The sequence below is a fragment of the Chroicocephalus ridibundus genome, chromosome 17 (genome assembly GCF_963924245.1).
Source record: "Chroicocephalus ridibundus chromosome 17, bChrRid1.1, whole genome shotgun sequence".
NCBI lineage: Eukaryota > Metazoa > Chordata > Aves > Charadriiformes > Laridae > Chroicocephalus > Chroicocephalus ridibundus.
Window position 1 is genome coordinate 7,156,610 of NC_086300.1, and position 17,978 is coordinate 7,174,587.

The 17,978-nt window shown below is 49.6% G+C and overlaps 1 protein-coding gene across 2 annotated transcripts in view; it reads left to right on the forward strand.

Annotated features, from left to right (window-relative positions):
* The first annotated feature begins 4,354 nt into the window (after positions 1 to 4,354).
* Positions 4,355 to 17,978, forward strand: part of NSF (N-ethylmaleimide sensitive factor, vesicle fusing ATPase) — an 86,288-nt gene continuing 72,664 nt past the window's right edge. For both annotated transcript variants that reach the window (XM_063354940.1, XM_063354939.1), the window contains exon 1: positions 4,355 to 4,511. In XM_063354940.1, the coding sequence (XP_063211010.1) occupies positions 4,500 to 4,511 (12 nt within the window). In that variant the 5' untranslated portion in view covers positions 4,355 to 4,499. The remainder of the gene's footprint in view (positions 4,512 to 17,978) is intronic.

Here is a 17,978-nt window from a genome sequence, read left to right on the forward strand (position 1 = left end):
CCCTCAGGCACCATCGCCTCTGGGCCCCGCCACCCCCCGACCCGGTCACCTCCTCAGGCCCCGCCACCCCCGGGCCCTGCCTCCCCCCCAGGCCCTGCCACCCCCTCAGGCACTGCCACCCCCGGGCCCTGTCGGCGAGGCTGCCTTCAGCTGCCACCACCCCGGCTCCACACCAGGACCCGGGGCCAAACCACCCCGCAGCCCTGTGCATCACCCACGGGATCAAGAGGAAACCTGCGTTACCCATCACAGGTGACAGAGCGTGTCCCCAGCCCCGCGGCGGGGCCTGCCGGGCTGAGCCCCTGCTGGCAGCCAGCGGCCGAGGCTGCCCTCCAGCCGCGGGGCCGCCGGGCTGGGGGGAGAATCCATAGGGAACCTGGTGGAAGAGGGAGCCCAGCTCAACAGCAGGGTGGTGGCGATGCCAGCCCTTCTGTCCTTAGAATCATAGAAGGGTTTGGGTGAGAAGGGACATTTAAAGGCCATCCAGTCCAGCCCCCCGCCATGGGGACATCTCCAACTGCAGCAGGTTGCTCAGGGCCCCATCTCATTGTTGCTGCTGGGTTAGATGCTCTGCCAAGCATATGAATATTGCTGTTTTCACTAAAAAGGCCCAAGAAAAAACTAAAAGCCCTGAAACCAAACCATACTCCTCTTGTCACTTCTAAAGCTATTTTGCTTTTTAGTCCTTTTTTTTTTCTTTTTTGCCTTTTTTTTGCCTTTCAGTTCTCAAGCTATTTTGATTTTCACTTCCCAAGCTATTTTTACGGAATCTAGGGACATCTCTATTTGGGCAGATAAAGGCGGCACACAGATAACTTCATGCTGATAGAGGCATACATTTCTTTATGAATTGCAGGCACTTGCGATGTGATACATCTCCTTTATTTCCCGTTGCTAGCTAGCCTCTGGGCTTCTTACTCCCTTACTTCCAGCCAGCGGGTGACAGGAAGGTTTTGGGGGCGAGCCCACGGGGCCAGATCCTGCCTGGGGCTCCTTCCTAAACCCCTAAAACCCACCCTGCCTGCCTGGGGGGCCAGGATGCAGGTGTTATGTCTGCTGGAGGTGTCACTCGAGGAGATTGCGGGAGCACAGAGGGGTTGGCAGCGAGGGTCTCGGCTCCACAGCGGGCACTGTGTCCCTGCTCCATCCCTCGCTCCCTGCCCCAGGGAGGCACTGGCTGTGGGGCAGAGCTTTGGGACAAGCCTGGTGAGGGCACCAGCCTGGTTCAGAGCCTTGTGCCCAAAGCTCCTTGAGGTGCAGTGCTGTCACCCAGGGAAATAAGTGGTGGCTGGAACTCAGGCCCAAGCCGGTGTAGTGCCTGCTTTGGTCCCAGATCAGAAGACGAACCGGCGCTACCATCGCATTTGGTTTGGGCAGCTTTGCTTTGCTTCTTTTTCCCCTTTGAAACAGTGAAATACCATTTTTTCCCCTTTGAAACAGGTGAGTCTGGCTGCTCCAGCCTCACCTCAAGTCACTGTTTTCCCCACAAATTCAGACATTGTATTTCCAGCATTTGTTTCCGCAAGAGACTCATTCAAGGCCACAGCAGAGAGAGATTTGGGAAGCTCTGAGCAGTGAGAATCCCCCCCCAAATGATATCATTCAGCCGGAGTTCACTGCTGGGGGTGCAGCAGCGCCAGACTCCTCCCGGGAGGACCCTCCAGGCCAGACACCTTTGCCCGCTGCAGGGGAAAATGCTGTTTCAATGGATGCGAGTGTTCACCTGTCCGTCTCACACCTAACAGAGGCTGGGAAGCAAATCCCCACCGGCGAGAACCTCCTCGCGGTTACCTGCCCAAAGCCGAGGGGTTATTTGCAATATTTAACAACCACTTTTCAGAGATGTTTCCCTGGTGCGGTGATTTCTGTCGGGGACAGAGAAACTCTGCTCAGCTGCGGTGCAAGGAGGAAGAACATGGTCTCACTGGGGGAAACCAAATTCTTGCACTGTTTAGAACTGCGCACAACAGACTTAGGTTATCAACCCAATTTCTTTATCTGTACTCTGTTCCAAGGTACATCCATAGCCTGGGGTATCAACCGCTTTTGGCAACTGCATTCAAGTGCCCCCCAGTTTTCTGTGAACTTGGCATTCCCCTCTGGGTTACAGCTGATGTTGCTACCTGATAAGGCAGCAAACTGGCAGTTAAGATCGATATTAATATTTTATTTTGTTGTCAAAGCCCTGTGCAGGAAGCTGATGTAACAAGTTGCTAATGCGTTAAAGCTTGCTCCCCAAATTGATTTCCAGGCGGTTGCGGTCAGCTTTGGAGACAGTATTGAACTTTGCTTTGGAGCCGAAGCGTTTGCTGCCTTCCTCCCTCAAAGCAAAGTCAAGACCAAAGACTGTAATTGGACATTCCTTCTCCCGCAGAACATTACACAGCTCTGTGGACAGGCTATTTTCATTTCGGCATGAGACAGTTTAGCCAATATGATCTGTTGCTCTCGAGAGCGAAGCACTATTTCAACCAACCCAAATCCCAGGAGTGGGTCCCCACATGGATCCATATCCAGGGGTCTGGCTGCAAACCCTCAGTAAGTGCTCGGACGGGACCAGGCTGTGCCAGCTCCGTGTAGGAGCAAGAGCTGCAGTGGGCAGAGACCCCACTGCATGAGCGAAGGCCCAGCAAAGGCCTTTAGAAGCCCCCAGCCCGCCTTACCAACGCGGGAGGTTAACTCCAGGCTTTGACACGTGCTGAGAGACCGGAGTAGCAGCTCTGAGCTCCCATTAACTGGCTTTCAGGCTCGCACACATCTGTAATTTATAGCGCAAAGTGTAAAACCATACCATTAGTATAAGCCAGGCACTGTTGAATGAAAAGCCACTTCAGAAAGAAAGGTAAGCCATTGGATGTACTATTGGAGGAGGCCACAGCACCACCCCATTTAAAGGAACGGATGTATTGATGCACTGCCCATTTGGAGCACTTCCACAGATTTAAAGTCCCTTTTTTTCACCCACAAAGCACTTGTTATATTCCTACAGGAAAGCTGGGGAGGGATTCTGGATCAGGGAGTGGAGTGATAGGTCGAGGGATAACAGTTTTAAACTGGAAGAGGGGAGACTTAGATTGGATATTAGGAAGAAATTTTTCCCTCTGAGGGCGGTGAGCCCCTGGCCCGGGTTGCCCAGAGAAGCTGTGGCTGCCCCATCCCTGGAGGGGTTCAAGGCCAGGTTGGACGGGGCTTGGAGCAAGCTGGGCTGGTGGGAGGTGTCCCTGCCCAGGGCAGGGGTGGCACTGGGTGGGCTTTAAGGTCCCTTCCAACCCAAACCATTCTGTGATTCTGTGATTATCGTTTAGAAAATTATTCTCTCACCCAATGACACTTCCCCCCCCAAGGAAGGAGAATTGGGAAAAAACAAAGAAACCTGAGGGTTGAAATATAATCAGGTTTCATAGAATAAGGCTAGATAATTAACATTAGTAACACCAAAGAACCAATACTGATGCCGATACCGATATAAAATAAACAAGGGTTATACTCAGCCCGTTCCATCCCAGGAAGCCGTGCGCTCCCGGCAGTGACAGCCAATGTGGGGCTTCGGGAGGAGGGGAAGGGCTCGTGGCTCCTGCGTTCTCTGGATCCCAGCCACCAAGGGGGAGAGAGAACTCCTCAGCAAACATCCTAATCTATACTGTGACGGTCATGCTACAAAATAACCCTGTTGGCAGCTTGGGGCAAGTGCCCAGGCCAGCTCCTCCACAGCCCTCCACCTGGAAGGCTTGAAAACACCGAGACCTTGAAAGCCACATGCCAGAGCTGGCTGTAAAGTAAATATTTTCACACATTCAGACACTAGAGTCTTCTAAGAGCGCGGTTTTCCCAGGCATTAGAAGAGACCTTACTGAAAAGTAAATTGCTGACAGAGGAATCAGCCCCGTGCGGCTCAAGCCAGGGCAGCACCGCAAACCCGCTCACCGGAGGCTGTGCGGGGGCCCGGCGGCGTGAGGGTCTCCCGGCCCTGAGGGGCCCGTGCTGCTGGCAGGGCCCTGCCCAGGGCTCGTCCCCGCGCCCCGCTCACACCGCGGGGCTCAGCCCCGGCCTCCGCCCCTTCCCTCAGGGCAAACCCCGGCCCAGCCCAGCCCGAGGCCGGTGCCCTCACGGCGCGACCAGAGGCCGGGATCGCCCCATCCGCAGCTCCCACCCGCCGTGAGGAAAACCGCGGCTCCGCCCACACCGCCCCGCGCGCCGCCCCACCGGCCAATCCCAATGCGCTCCCCGCTGACGTACCGCAGAACGCCCTCCCCCCCCGCTGCCAGGCCAATGGGCGGGCAGTACCGGGAGGCGGTCGTCAGTGCCTGGGCGCGGTGGGCGGAACGGCCAATCCGGGGGCACCGGCCGTGCAGGGGGCAGGACCGCCCCGCCCCTCAGGGACCCGCTCCGCCCCGCCGCGGCGCCTGCGCTGCACCGCCCCCTGGCGGCGGCGGGGCGGGACCGTGGCTGCGGCGCGGCTGTCGGGCGGCGCGGCGCTGCGGGCCGGGTGCAGCGGCAAGATGGCGGGGCGGGTAAGTGGGAGGGGGGGACGGGGACCCGGACCCTTCCCGCTCTGCCGCTACCTCCCCCTCCGCTTCGGCTCCTCGCTGGGCGCTGGGGCGCTTCGGTGGCTTCTCGCAGCCCCGCTGACGGGGTGGTCGTTCAGCCCTGGGGGTTGGGGGGTCCCCCCGTGGGTGCTGTGAGGCTGTGGCGACCCCCTCAGCGGTGTGGGGTCCCCTGAGGGTGCTGTGAGGCCGGGGAGGCCCCTCTCCCTGTGAGGCAGGAGTGTCGGGTCCCCCGGGGTGGCGTGGGGCTGAGGTGATGTGGCGCATGGGGCAGGACTGCGGGGCTCCCTCAGGAGCACTATGAGGCCAGGGTGACCCCTCTCCCTCTGGGGCAGGATTTTAGGGTCCCCCAGGGATGCTGTGGGGCCGGGGTGGCCTCTTGGTGACGTGGGGTGTGGGGCAGGGCTGTGGGGTTCCCTCAGGAGCGCTGTGAGGTCGGGGTGAGCCCTCTCCCTGTGAGCGCGGGGCAGGATTAAGCGCTCACTAAGGGTGCTGTGAGGTTGCAGTGCCCCTGTGGGATGCAGGGCAGGATTTTAGGGTGCCCTAGGGGTGCTGCGAGCCTGGGGTCACCCCTCAGTGCTGTGGGGTGAGCTTCTAGGGCGCCCTCGGAGCACCACGCGGCTGGGGTGACCCCTCTCCCCATGGGGTGTGGGGCAGGACCCTGGGGTCCCTTAAGGCTGCTATGAAGCCCTAGTGATCTTTGGGTGCTGCTGTGAGGATTTAGGGTGCCATAGGGGTGCTGTGAGGCTGTGGTGACCCCTCTCCCTGGGGGATGTGGAGCAGGGTCTTCTAAGGATGCTGTGAGAGTGGGGTGACCCCTTGGCGCTCTGGGATGTGGGGCAGGATTGTGGGATTCCCCGAGGGCCTCCATGAGGCTGGGGTGACTCCTGTCCCTGTGGGGTGTCTGTCAGGATTTGAGAGTCCCCTAAGGGTGCTGTGAGGCCGTGGTGACCCCTCAGTGCTGTGGGATACGGGGCGGGTTTGTAGGGTTCTCTGAGGCCCTAGAGACTCCTCTGCCCCGTGGGCACCAGCCAGCCACCCTGCTGTGGTGTGGGTCCAAATGGTGTTGAGTTCAAACACACCTTAAGGGTTGTGCAGCGATTTTATTCCGTTATTTATTTAACAAATAAAAAAATCCCTTATCGGTGATTGCTTAGATAATACCAGCAAGTGTCCTAAAAGGCCTTAAACTGTGAAGGAACAGTCTTGTCTGTCAAATCACTTTTTGTAGTGCCTTGTATGTCTCCGCTGTTTTCAGGTGTCCATCTCCGAGTGCTGCAAGGTGCAGTTAAGATTGCTCTTCTCTTTGCCATCAGCTCAGTCGTGCTTAGCTGGATAACAGCTTGTGAAAGTCACATTTTTCATTGATCTCTGCTTCAGGCTGAAATTTCTGTCTTGGTCAAACAATCCAGCGATTGAGATCTTGGGGACTGGATTCTTTTTTTCATAGTTTTTTGTGCTGTGGTTTGTCTGGTGGATGCATCGACAGATGGTGCAGTGGTGTGATGCAGAGCAGTGGAGGTTAGAGCAGTGGTGAGAAATTTGGCCCAGTGATAAGCTGTGTGTCACAGGTGAGCAGATCTGCTCGAGTGCCACCTCTAAAATGTGGCTGATTAATTGAGGAAAAAAAAAAAAATCACATGTTTTGCAGTCTCTCTCTTGTTAAGAGCTTTTCTTTTGTCCCTGATCCAGATACGTGGTCTCTCTTTCTTTCTTGCACCTTTTTTGATTCATCGCACCCTTTGCAGCCAACCCAGGAGAAATCTGTGTGTTTTGACTAGCTTTTTTGCAGCTTCCTGTTGCCAGAAACAGGAGCCCAGTGCTTTCATCAGTGGTAGGATCATTTTAGCCACAATCAACGTCGTGCTGAGACTCCTTGTAGCCTAAACCAGTCTGGCTGCAGTGGTCTTGTCTTGCACCCTGATCACTTGCTCCCCTGAGCCTTTTCAGCGTCGACAGAGAAAACTATCTGTGTAGTTCAATGAGTTAATTTTCAGCTGCCCTCGTGTACTGGAAAGGCTCAGCAAAGGGCCTGAGTGCTGGAGGTGGTGACAGGGGGTGTGGGGAGGAAGGAGAGGGATGAGCCCGAACTTTTTCCTGCTGCTGGGAGCTTTTGTGCTACTAAACACCTGAAAAAATGTCCCTTTATTTGGCCAACTTGGAAGCCTGGCGGAGGAAAGAGGGGATTTATACAAATTTAAGAGAAAGACTGGAGCCTAATTGCCTCGTAATCTGGCAATTTGAGTGGGTGATGCTTTCCTTGGGTTACGAGGAAGCTTCCAGTGTTTTCATGATTTATCTACAAATATAATTATTGCAGAATTATCAGATTATTTAATACTGTGAAGAGAGTTCTTAAGCGAAGTGTTTAATACCGTTTTTCTGAGCTTGATCCAATCTTGCAGTGTGTTGAATGCTGTTCATGTAAATTAACAAACGAGCTGCCTGCTCCTTCCAGCTTGCATGTGGGATAGCAGCAGCTCTGAAGAGGGCGCGGAGGTCAGGGTGAGCCAGCAGCAGCAGGCGTTCCGGATGTGACATTGGATCTATTGTGATCCTTGTCTGTATAAATAAGGAACAGTAGGTAGGAGGATGGAGGTGTGTGATATCCTGGGTACAACAGGTGAGTTTGATCCTGGAACACTGATGCTGTTCTGTTGTCAGCATTTTTAAAAGGTGGTTAAAACTGGCGAATGGGTAGAGGAAGCTTCGGTGACTATTTCTGGCCTGAAAAAATGTCCTGCAATGCAGTTTGGAGCTTAGCCTTTTTATTAGACCCATGTGATTTGATTTGCGTATGTATTCTTTTACCGAGAGAATGAATCACTTTCCTGATGTAGAAGAGAGACAAAACTTTTATACCTCTAGTTATGTTTTAAATAATTTAGACAAACGATAAGCCAAATCTTATTAATTGTCTAGTGCTGTTTCAGGTATATTACTCTGCTCCCTTTATTGCACTGGGGTTCCTCAATTGCAAGGAAGAGACAGTGATTAAAGGTGATTGAAATTTATAGGAAAAATATTTTATGATGATTAGAAATAATGGTTGTTTCTGTTATAATTTATTCTGCGTCTCTCTCTGCGCGGTAATCATTAGGCACGCAAACAGCGCTCTGAGTCTTGCCAAGACATCAGCCAGTATTTACTGCAGAAGCAGGAATGGCGTAAAGCTGTCTAGCTGTGTCCGTAGTTGGTTGTGGATCCCTTGTACTAAAACTGGACTTCTGGAAGTTAACTGGTGCTGTCTGTAGCTTCGAACCTCATTAGGAATTAGTTCTCAAAGGGATGTAGAAAGGCCAGATGATTTCTCTGCCTTGTTCCAGCCAGTGTCAAGCTGTTGATCCGGAACGGGCTGTGCCTGTACCAGATTGAAGAGCTACATAGAGAAATGGTGCAGGAGATGAAGCAGGTCTGTGTGACTGCAGCTTTTCTCTTGCAAGCTGGCAGGAGGTCTGTCTGTCTGCCTTCAGAGAGGAAATCGTGTGCTGAGCGGTGATTTGGTAACGTGGATGTTGGTGTCTCTCAGAGACACTAGTGTTTTGGTTTTTTTTTCTTTAAGGAATATTAAAGTCTTGTAATAGCTGCAGCTTGTATAACAGTTCATGATGATTAGAAATATTGGCTGTTTTATGTAGTGTGAATGGAATAACAACCTTAATTTTTCTTTATTTGCTATTTGGGACTCATTTGGAGTGGTATTGCCATTAGCCCAGTGGTCGGAGACACTCACCTGTTTGCTTCTTGGGAGAGATTCACATCTGTATTGGGTTGGAAATGGTTTTGGTTTCACTCGGGCACCAGCCGATGTTGGTTTGCCTTACAGAACTGTGCCATAACTCCTCCAGAAGAGCTTGTGCCTTGAGCCGAAGATGTATTGCTCTTGAAATCAACCGTCAATTTGAGAAGTGTAGCCGTAATGGGAAGGGTGGTGAAGGACAGGCTGCATCCCTCCGTGTTTTGTGATGCTGAAGGTATTGCTGGACTAACGTGTGCTCTCGTGTACTCCTTCCAGTCAATGCCGGGGCAGTTTTAGGTTGGATAGTTTGGTGGAAACTTTGAAATAATGAGGGCTGGATTTTATGTTTATGGGTTAAAGCTTTGAAGTCTGATTTCTGCTAACATATGGAAGCAGCCTTCATAGATGCAGGTGTCATCAGGCAACTAAAGAAACATTTATGAATCAACTTACTTCCTTCTTGCAGTGTGGTACTGATCCTTCTATCATCACTTATCTTTTTTTAGTGTTTCCTAATATGTAGTATGACGAAATAGGGTTTTAGCAATGTTTTAGGGAAATGGGAGAAAACTAAATCTGAATCTCTGAGATCACTTCTGCAGCTGCATACCTATCGTGTGAAATCATCGCCAATAGACTCGTGCCCTTCTTGCAGGGCTTCTGCATTATAAAATCCCACGCTAAATTATCGAGAATAAAATTCTGACAACGCTGTGACCACGTGAGTGTGTTTGAGCATGGGATATCTGACCTTGTCATCTTTGATTAGTTTGTTGCTTGCCTTAGTTTTGCAGCAGCAGTGTGCCCAAAGCCATACGTAAAAAGACAACGCAATGGGGAGATGTCAGTGCTGCCACTCCATCTCCCGTTCTGGGGGTGCTGGTATGTCACACCTCTTATAGTGGACAGGCCAGAATGACTATGTTTTGTTATGAATTTTTCTTAGTAGGAAAAATCTGTAAAAATCGAAGAATCCTTTTAAGGATCATTTCAAGTGTGAATTTCTTAAATGTTACTTTTTTGAAAAATTTTATTCCCATAGCACAGCAAGGTCTTCTCTCTTCCTGTCCTCTGTTCTGTGTCCTGAACCTTAGAGCCCAGAGGTCATTCAGGAGAAGGCCTTGTGGTTTAGGAGATGTCTTCCCTGTAAATTTGGAGGGTGTTCTGTCATAAAATCAGCTCTGCTTGAGTCAGCAGAAAACCTGTCCTTAGAAAATAGTCGTACTTCTATTTTGCTAAATTGCTCCTCAGGCAGGACATACTTCTCAGTGAAATAAAGTTATGATTGATTTCTGACTTTACATGAAAATGTACCAAAAAATCTGAGAACTAAAAATAAGATCTTTGAGGCATGATTTGATCTTTTTTTTTTTGACCCAGGTGGGAGTTGGTGGATACTGCCCAAATGCATCCAGAAGCGTGAGAGAGGGGACAGGCTTTAGGAAGCCCCGGTGCAGTGACTGCTAGCAGACCCCCGAGCAGCATGACAGATAGCGATGATCTTAGTAACTGCGATATTTTTTTGGAGGGACAAGGTTCAGAGCGTGGTCTCCACATGACACAGTTGTTCATATACCTGTCAGGATGCTGTCAAATCAGGGAAGTTCCCTGGCAGAGACCAGAGTTTTGTGACTCGATATCCATATTGGCCATCGTCAGAAGTTTGTTGGCCTCCAGGAATTGGAGAGTTGTGTTGGAGAAGAGAAAAATTCAAGCAAGGAACACAATTGCTACAATTAATAGAAAAGCTTTCAACGCAGTATCCTATTACTCCATCTTTGCGCCAACTGAGGATACTACTGCTTGTTAAATCAAGGCTGAATATATAGTTCTTCGGGCGCTCTCTTGTCCTGCGCTTGCACTGGTGTGCTCTTTCCTGCCTATGTGTGTCAGATGCTCAGTTCAGGAAGGTCAAATGTTTGCAGCGTAAAAAGATTTAACGCTTTCCTCTAGTCTCCTGGGATGCAATAAAGCAGTGACCGTCTGTCAAGACGTCTGGAGTAATTTATGCCCTAGAGTTGTGTCAACTTGCGTGCTTTTTGTGTAGAAAATACAGAAATACTTGAATCTTAGACACAAACTGCTTACGACTGGGCAGCGTTTGGTACATTAGTGTTCTGGAGGAGTTTAGTGCCAGAGCGCAGTGGGGTAAGCTGCAAGTATACAGGGATAGCAGCATCTCAGGCTTTCACGAGGGAAATCCCAAGTTTAAGGGGATATTTTTAGTCTTGTTCCTGTTGTTATTGGGTAACTTTTCAAAATAAATGGGAAGAAATTTGCGTCCATTGGGTGTCCTCACAGCTAATGTGTCAAAATCCCATGACTCGCATCCTAGGCTGGCAGCTTAGACCTGGTTGTGTGACGTTTCATTCCTTTAAGCACTTTTAAAACAGGTTTAGATGAAACATGACAAGTAGCAATTCCCTGTAATTAAATTGTTGATCATCTTGACTTGCGGAAGAAACGTGAGGCAACATCCACTCCAAAAATGGATGTGTTAATTACAAATGCACCTATTCTGGGTCGTTATTGCTTAATTGGAAGGTGGAGCTGATGTTTGTGCTAAATTGTCAGGAAACAGCTTCCCAGTTTATGGCACAGCAGCCCAGGTACAGATGTACTCTCTGAAATCAGTTTACTGATCACATTGTAAGGAACTGGTACGGAGAATGACATCTTTGGGCACAGCGACCTGTTCCAGTGGATTATAGATGCTGTGTGATATTAGTAGCTCGTAGAAGTTCTCCTTTAGCACCTTTCTTTCTCTTGCTCTTTTAGATCAGGCAAACCGTTCCGTCTTGGAACTGTAAATTGTATTTCTGACAACATTGCAAAATAATGGAAACTGTACGGCCAAATTCCCAAAGTTACATATGTCTTAACTGCCCTGGGTAAAGGAGTGTTGGAGTTACAAAGCTCCCGTTGCAGAACGGAATTCATTTGGCTGTAAACTTTGCAAACAAAGGGTAAGCAGCAGTCGCCACCCTCAAAAGCAATATCCTCTCATTGCTAAGATAGGCACTTCCGCGCTAATAAAGTGGATTTCGTCTGCTAAGACGGAAGTAATTTCTAGATTACTGCCCAGGCCCACGGGGGGAGCGCATGTCTGCTATGAGATAAGGAAAACAGAAAATGTGTTAAGTGTATATTGCATATAAAGACCGGCCAGCGAAGACTAGTTGGTGTCTGTATTGCTGACCCCGCTGAGGGTTGGGCTTGACCTCCCTTGCTGGTGTAGGTAACTCTGTTATCAGATGAGGAGGAGAAAGCTACCTGTGGCGCAGGCATGGAACAGTGCAGGGGAAAACATTCCCTGTTTCCTTCCTGTCCCTGGGTGATTCAGGGGGTGATGCGAACTCTTCCCTCGCCCCTATTTTAAGCCGTTTGGGGTTCCGTGTCAGCAGCTGGTGTGTGTGGCACAGCCGTGGTGCCGCCGGAGCCAGCGCAGGGAGAGGATTCCTAGCGCTGGGGGTGCGGGAAGGAGGGTGCCGTCTCATCCCTCGCTCCTGTCCGGACGCCGTGCTGAGGCTGTCTTGGTGTTGGTTGGCTCAGAGTTCCCTGGCTTTGACGAAAATTTGAATGTTAATTCTGAGATTTTAACTTTCCTAATGTGCTCCTCTTTTAGTAGGAGAAGAAAATCAGAATTTGTGAGTGTGTTATCAAGAGAGAACGCAGGAGATAAAAGCTTCCAGGAAAGTAACCTAGAGGTCAGTTGGAGCAGATGGAAAGGCCGGTCCTGAGCAGCCAGGCAGGGCTGCCTGTCCCGAGGGACAGCGAGCTTAACCTGCCGGGCACAGCAGGGCGCTCTGACTCACTGGAGATCTGGAAAGGAAACCTGTCTTGCCACTCCTGCTGTTCCAAAAGGTTATTTGTAGGTGTTTGATCTCTTCTTGTAGCTGCAGAACTCTGGAAGCTTTATTCAAGTAATTTTTTTTTTTTTGAGGTGTCCAGAAAAACCTTCTGCAAACTTCCTTAACTTCCTTTTTGTCTCTCTTTGTTTTTTTGTTGGTTTTTTTGCTAATTTTAGAAACACAGCATTTGGGACACCTCCTGTTGCCGAGTCTGGTTCCTGTTGTAGGCATCATGTTGTTATTCCTTTCATAAATATTACTGAATGCCTTCTTCAGAGGAGTTTTGGTGTTGTCTTTACTGTTTCCCGCTATAGGCCATTACGGTGCCAGCTTCCTCTTCTGGTCAGGAACCCTGTCTTCACTGCTAGGCAGTAGCTGTGATAGCGTTGCTATTGTTTTATACCAATTTCTCCTGTCCTTTAGTGTGGAATTGTTTTTCCTCTCCATTTTCAGCTCCATGGTGTATGTGTATGTAGAGGGACAGTAGTCATAATCCTCCTCGGGCATTTCTTGCTGGGAGACCTTGATTTGTCTCCTTCTCCCAGGGTATTGCTGACCCAGCTCTGCTGCAGCTCATCTTTCTGCGTGCCAGTGTTTGTCATCTGTGTGCAGCTGGCTCCTGATGTTTGCGGTTTTAATGTTCATCTTGGATCCTGTTGTTACTTGGTCCATTGGATTTTTATATCGGGCAATGCTTCATGCATGTCTGCTTTCCGTCAGCAGCACAGTCCTGGACAGTGTAGGGTCTACATATCATCACCTCTGTTCCTTGTTTATCTTCAGAGCTCCTTTAGTATCATAATTCTTCCTTTCAGTATTCAAACTTAATTTTATTTGCAGCCTTTTAGTGGTGAATGAGTGTGTGACTTCAAACACCTTCGAGTCAGCCGTGCTGCCACGCAGCCACCAGGCAGGCACACGTCTGCTCGGTCCTCAGTAAATATGGACTAAATTTTCTTCCTAAGAATATCCGCTGTACAGGTTCCTTGTTGTCCTCTTGTCTGTGCGATGAAGCTCTGGGCTCGGAGGCGCTGTGGTGCCTCAGAGCTGTTACCAGAGAGGTTTTTGGAGTGGGGGATCCCCATTTCTGCGCAGCTGGCAATGGGCTTTCCAGAGGAAACAGAAATTTCAAGTATCCAGAGTTGTCGTGTTTCTTAACGCTTGTCTTCCAACATCAGCATGACAGAAATTATGTATCTGTACAGATGCATATACATGCATGCATATATCTATGTCTATATATTTTACACAAAAGAAAATTTTAAACGTACAACACTAACTATTTGTCTTACAAACCCCGTAGAAACAGTGGACAGAACAAAACCTGCCTCGGCTTTAGAAGCTGTTCCATAATCTCGTGGGTGGGATCAGGAGATGAAAGGAGTTAAGCTGTTTCAAATGAAGAGCATCTCTGCCTTAGCATGTAATATTTTAGCTCTTCTATTCAGTAGCAGCTGACAGGTAGTAGTGCGCTTCTATTATCTACCACCAACTTATCTCCTGTGGGGTCTGAGTAATGGGAAACATGTTTTTCTTTAGCTTCCTCTATCATCAGCCTTAACAATTCCCAAATATTAGCTGCATTTTTGTACTATGTGCTCGCCCACGTAACAATGTAATACAGCGTACCAGCTGTAATATTCCAGAGATTTTTATTATTCATTCTTTTTCCCAGTCACATTTTAAACCAGCAGTTCTTTGCTTTTGCTTCAGGTGCTTGTTTTGAAATTTGGAAGGAGAAAAGGTGCGTTTTGTGTACGTATGCAAGTATCCAGATAATTTCGCATTGCTTTCTGGGCTGAGCTCTTATGAAATGCAAGGAAAACTCAGTTCTGTATTTTTGTGGAGGAAAACTGGAATCCCTGCAATCCATGCAAAAAAAAAAAAAAGATCTCCGAAAGATCCAATCTTATGGTGATTTTTCTATTATGAAGCTGTTTGCTCTTTGGGGCAACTTTAACTTTGCAACAGTAAAATATGTCAGCATCAGTGAGCCTCCTGGCGCTGGGGTTTCACGGTTAGCATCAGCTCAGTGGCAGAGGAGTAGAGGCAACGTTACTGCTTTGTCATAAATCCAAAGGTGAGGTCCTTCACGTTTGCCTTTCAGTGTAAGATTTATCAGTGCATCATGTTGTCTCATTTTTTCTCTTGGTAAACAGAAGGAATATTGGAGTAGACCTCCGAGTAGACATGGATTTAATAGTGGATGCTGCATGACCGATGATGGATGCCTCTCGCTGAGGGTGCTTTAGAAAGAAGGTGCTGCCTCCCATGTGGAGTCACCTCCCTACAACTTTGGTGTCCTTGGAGTCTCCTCCTTGCATGTTTATGTTTTTATGTTTATATGTAGGGGAAGGACTGGAGGCAGAGAAGACTTCTTCTATTTTAGGCCTAATCATGGAATGGTTTGGGTTGGAAGGGACCTTCAAGCCCACCCAGTGCCACCCCCTGCCCTGGGCAGGGACACCTCCCACCAGCCCAGGTTGCTCCAAGCCCCGTCCAACCTGGCCTTGAACCCCTCCAGGGATGGGGCAGCCACAGCTTCTCTGGGCAACCTGGGCCAGGGGCTCACCACCCTCAGAGGGAAACATTTCTTCCTGAGATCTCATCTAAATCTCCCCTCTTTCAGTTTGAAGCCATTCCCCCTCGTCCTATCACTATGTGCCCTTGTAAAAAGTCCCTCTCCAGCTTTTTCTTGTAGGCCCCCTTCAGATACTGGAAGGGGCTCTGAGGTCTCCGCAGAGCCTTCTCTTCCCCAGGCTGAACCCCCCCAGCTCTCTCAGCCTGTCCCCACAGCAGAGGGGCTCCAGCCCTCCCAGCATCTCCGGGGCCTCCTCTGGCCCCGCTCCAACAGCTCCGTGTCCTTCTGCTGTTGGTGCCCCAGAGCTGGAGGCAGCGCTGCAGGGGGGTCTCACAACACTTATAATATGTCTGTTGTGGACATGGGCATAACCGCAACCTGTGAAGATGTATATGGGTCACCTTCAAACTCGTCCCGACGGCAGTGTGACTGCAGCAGATGGCATTCCCTGTCACCTGCAAGATCTGCTCTGGTGGTTTGCTAGAGCTGAGCTTCCTGTTGCCGTGCCTAGTTGCCAGCAGTAACCTGCTAGTTAGCTTAAAATTAGCTTGTGTAAATATACTTGAAGATTCCTTAGAAACGCCCTTAAGGGTTTTGCTTCCCCGGTTCCCCGACGCGTGCTGTGCCAGTGCAGGCAGTGAGCGGTGGGCGGCAGAGAGGGGAGAGGGTGCAGCGTTCCAGGAGTCCTTGTGCTGGTGTCCTGGGAAGCTGGAACCTGAAGTGCAAGTGTTCCTTGACAGTACTACCGCTGGGGTATGATGGCCCTCCGGCCGTAGCTCAGGTTACGGCTTTGGACTGCTGCATTTATGCCAGAAAAGCTTGCTCAGGAGCAGCCAATGCCAACGTCCTTGCTGCGACAGCAGCGAGGGGATCCCTGACAAGGATCCTCGTGAGCCGTCGTCTGGGGGTCGGAACACTGGGGTGAGGGGAGGCAAGAGAAAGCACCTGCAGTTCACTGCAGGGGTGTTCCTCCTTCTTGTCTGGGTGCTTTCCAGTTTCTTCATCTCTTCAGTGACCAGACTTCCTCAAATTGTCCTTTGTACGCTGGTGAAAACCTGCACCCATTGAGTGACGCCCGTGTCTTGCATGAGCTGTATTATGTTAAAAACACTTGTGTATATTGATGATGTATCGAAGTTCTGCAAAATGGCCTTGGAGCATGAGGAGGGCATATACCGGAGAGCTGAGAGTATGGCAGAGATTAGAGAAGCGGTCTGAAATGGTGGGCATTGCCAAGGGAGAAACGGGCTTCTGCCAGACTCCCTGGAAGCGGGATGTGCCGGGCTCTGGGGTGGCTGGCGGAGTCAGTCCTGGTGCTGCTGGTACGTTATTTCTTGTGTCGGGTACTCAAGGATGTTTTGCCACACGTCTATCGTGTTGTGGAGCTTGCATAAGGAGCACTCAGTGCTGGATTTCAAATGCAGTCCTTTATATTTATGCATTTCCTTAAAGCAAAGCGTGCACGTTCCCAAAGGCGGACAGGAATAACGCAGAAGAACGGCGACTTTGCCAGGCGCTTGCTGTCAACGAGTAGGAAGCAGTTTGTCAGCAAGGATTAAAAATGCAGTTGAGGACTAGTGCTGTAAAAAGGCTTAATCCAGGAGCTCTGTGTTCGGTTTTCTCCAGAAATATCCTACCTAATGCGTTTTATCGGGGCATGCCCTTCACAAAGTAGTCCCCTCGCAAATGGAAGGAGAAATGAGAAAATGGTGAATGCTTTTTTGTGCCAAGTGCCCAAAGATGGTGAGCCTTAACATGCAGGTTGTCAGAAGTCCACTGATATTCATGTATTTTTTTATTACAAGAATATTTGAGTCTCTTATTACGCTTGAGATTTATGTAGATAAATCTATTTCAAGGCTGAAAATGGAACCCTTTTCTGTTGTCACATCGGTCAAGGGCAATTGAGCACTATTCAATAAAAATAATGAATTAGTTCTTCTCCAAATAGCAAGCACTTGAGAAGAGTGAAGTTCTGACATATAAAGTTGATTAGAGCTGTAGGGCAGGCTTGCTCCGGTCCACGTGGAGGTGAATTTTCTCTGATTCTTCTCTCAAATTGCCCAAAGGGGTCGGGGGAGAAAGGCTGAGCAGGACGGTAACTCAAGGGAAATTATCTGGATGTGTGCGTTAGGATCAGTGCGTTTGTGCTCTCGTTGCTGGGATTTAAGGATGCCTTACGAGAAAATCCGTTCTGAATTGCTTTTAGCAGTAGGTTGACACGGGCAGTTTCTGTTGCACTGCCTGCAAATTTGTATCTGACAAAGAAAATCGTGCTTTGATTCTAAAAGTAACGTCCTGGGGGTCAAGTTTAGCTTTTCTCCAAGTTATTTTTGCAGTCTATAGCCAGTGTTAGAGACATCTTGCCTTCCCGTCCCTTTATCCACTTCTAGAGGCATTCTGAGCCCAATTTTCATCTTTCAGCCACTGTTTTGTGGAATAATTCTGCTGAAGCAGGTGAGGTTTTTAGGGATATAGGAAAGGGCTGAGGTTTCTCTTTGGTTCTCCCCTGCTGCGCCCCCCCCGGATGCTGCCGTGGGATGGGATGGGGCAGCCCGGGCTGAGAGTGGTGGTGTTTGGTTATTTTAGCTTCTGATTCGTGAGTAATGGCAGAGGGGGGGAAAAACTCAACAGATGCACTTGAAATAGGATCGCTCCTTTGACTTTAGAAAAAGGATGGTGGGGACACCCCCACAAAATTTGTTGCAGGGATTTTTTTTTTTTTTTTCTTTTTAATAGCGATAGGCTGAAACTGCCTGTTTAACTTAATTTTACTATCTGTGATGTTTTCTGTGGAGTAAGAAATGCTGTTTGCATCGTGATGGTTCTTTTGAGAAGTTTTATAGAGAGATTCTGTGGAGGTGGAGAGCAGCTGGCTGAGAGTGACACCTTCCCGCGGACTCTTGGTGCTGCCCTGTCCTGCCTTGTTTGAGTGTGTATATCCGGAATGGATGTGCTCAGATCTCAGTTTTCTGAGTAAAGGGAGGGAAGAAGCAAGGTAATATCTCTATTCCACCCTCTTTTCCTCACATATTCTTTCTAACTGGGAGATTGTTGGTCTCTTCTCCTGAGGAACAGGTGATAGGACAAGAGGAAATGGCCTCAAGTTGCACCAGGGGAGGTTTGGGATGGATATTAGGAAGAATTTTTACACCGGAAGGGTTGTCAAGCATTGGAAGAGGTTGCCCAGGGCAGTGGTGGAGTCGCCATCCCTGGAGGTCTCTAAAAGCCGGGCAGAGGTGGTGCTGAGGGACATGGGTCAG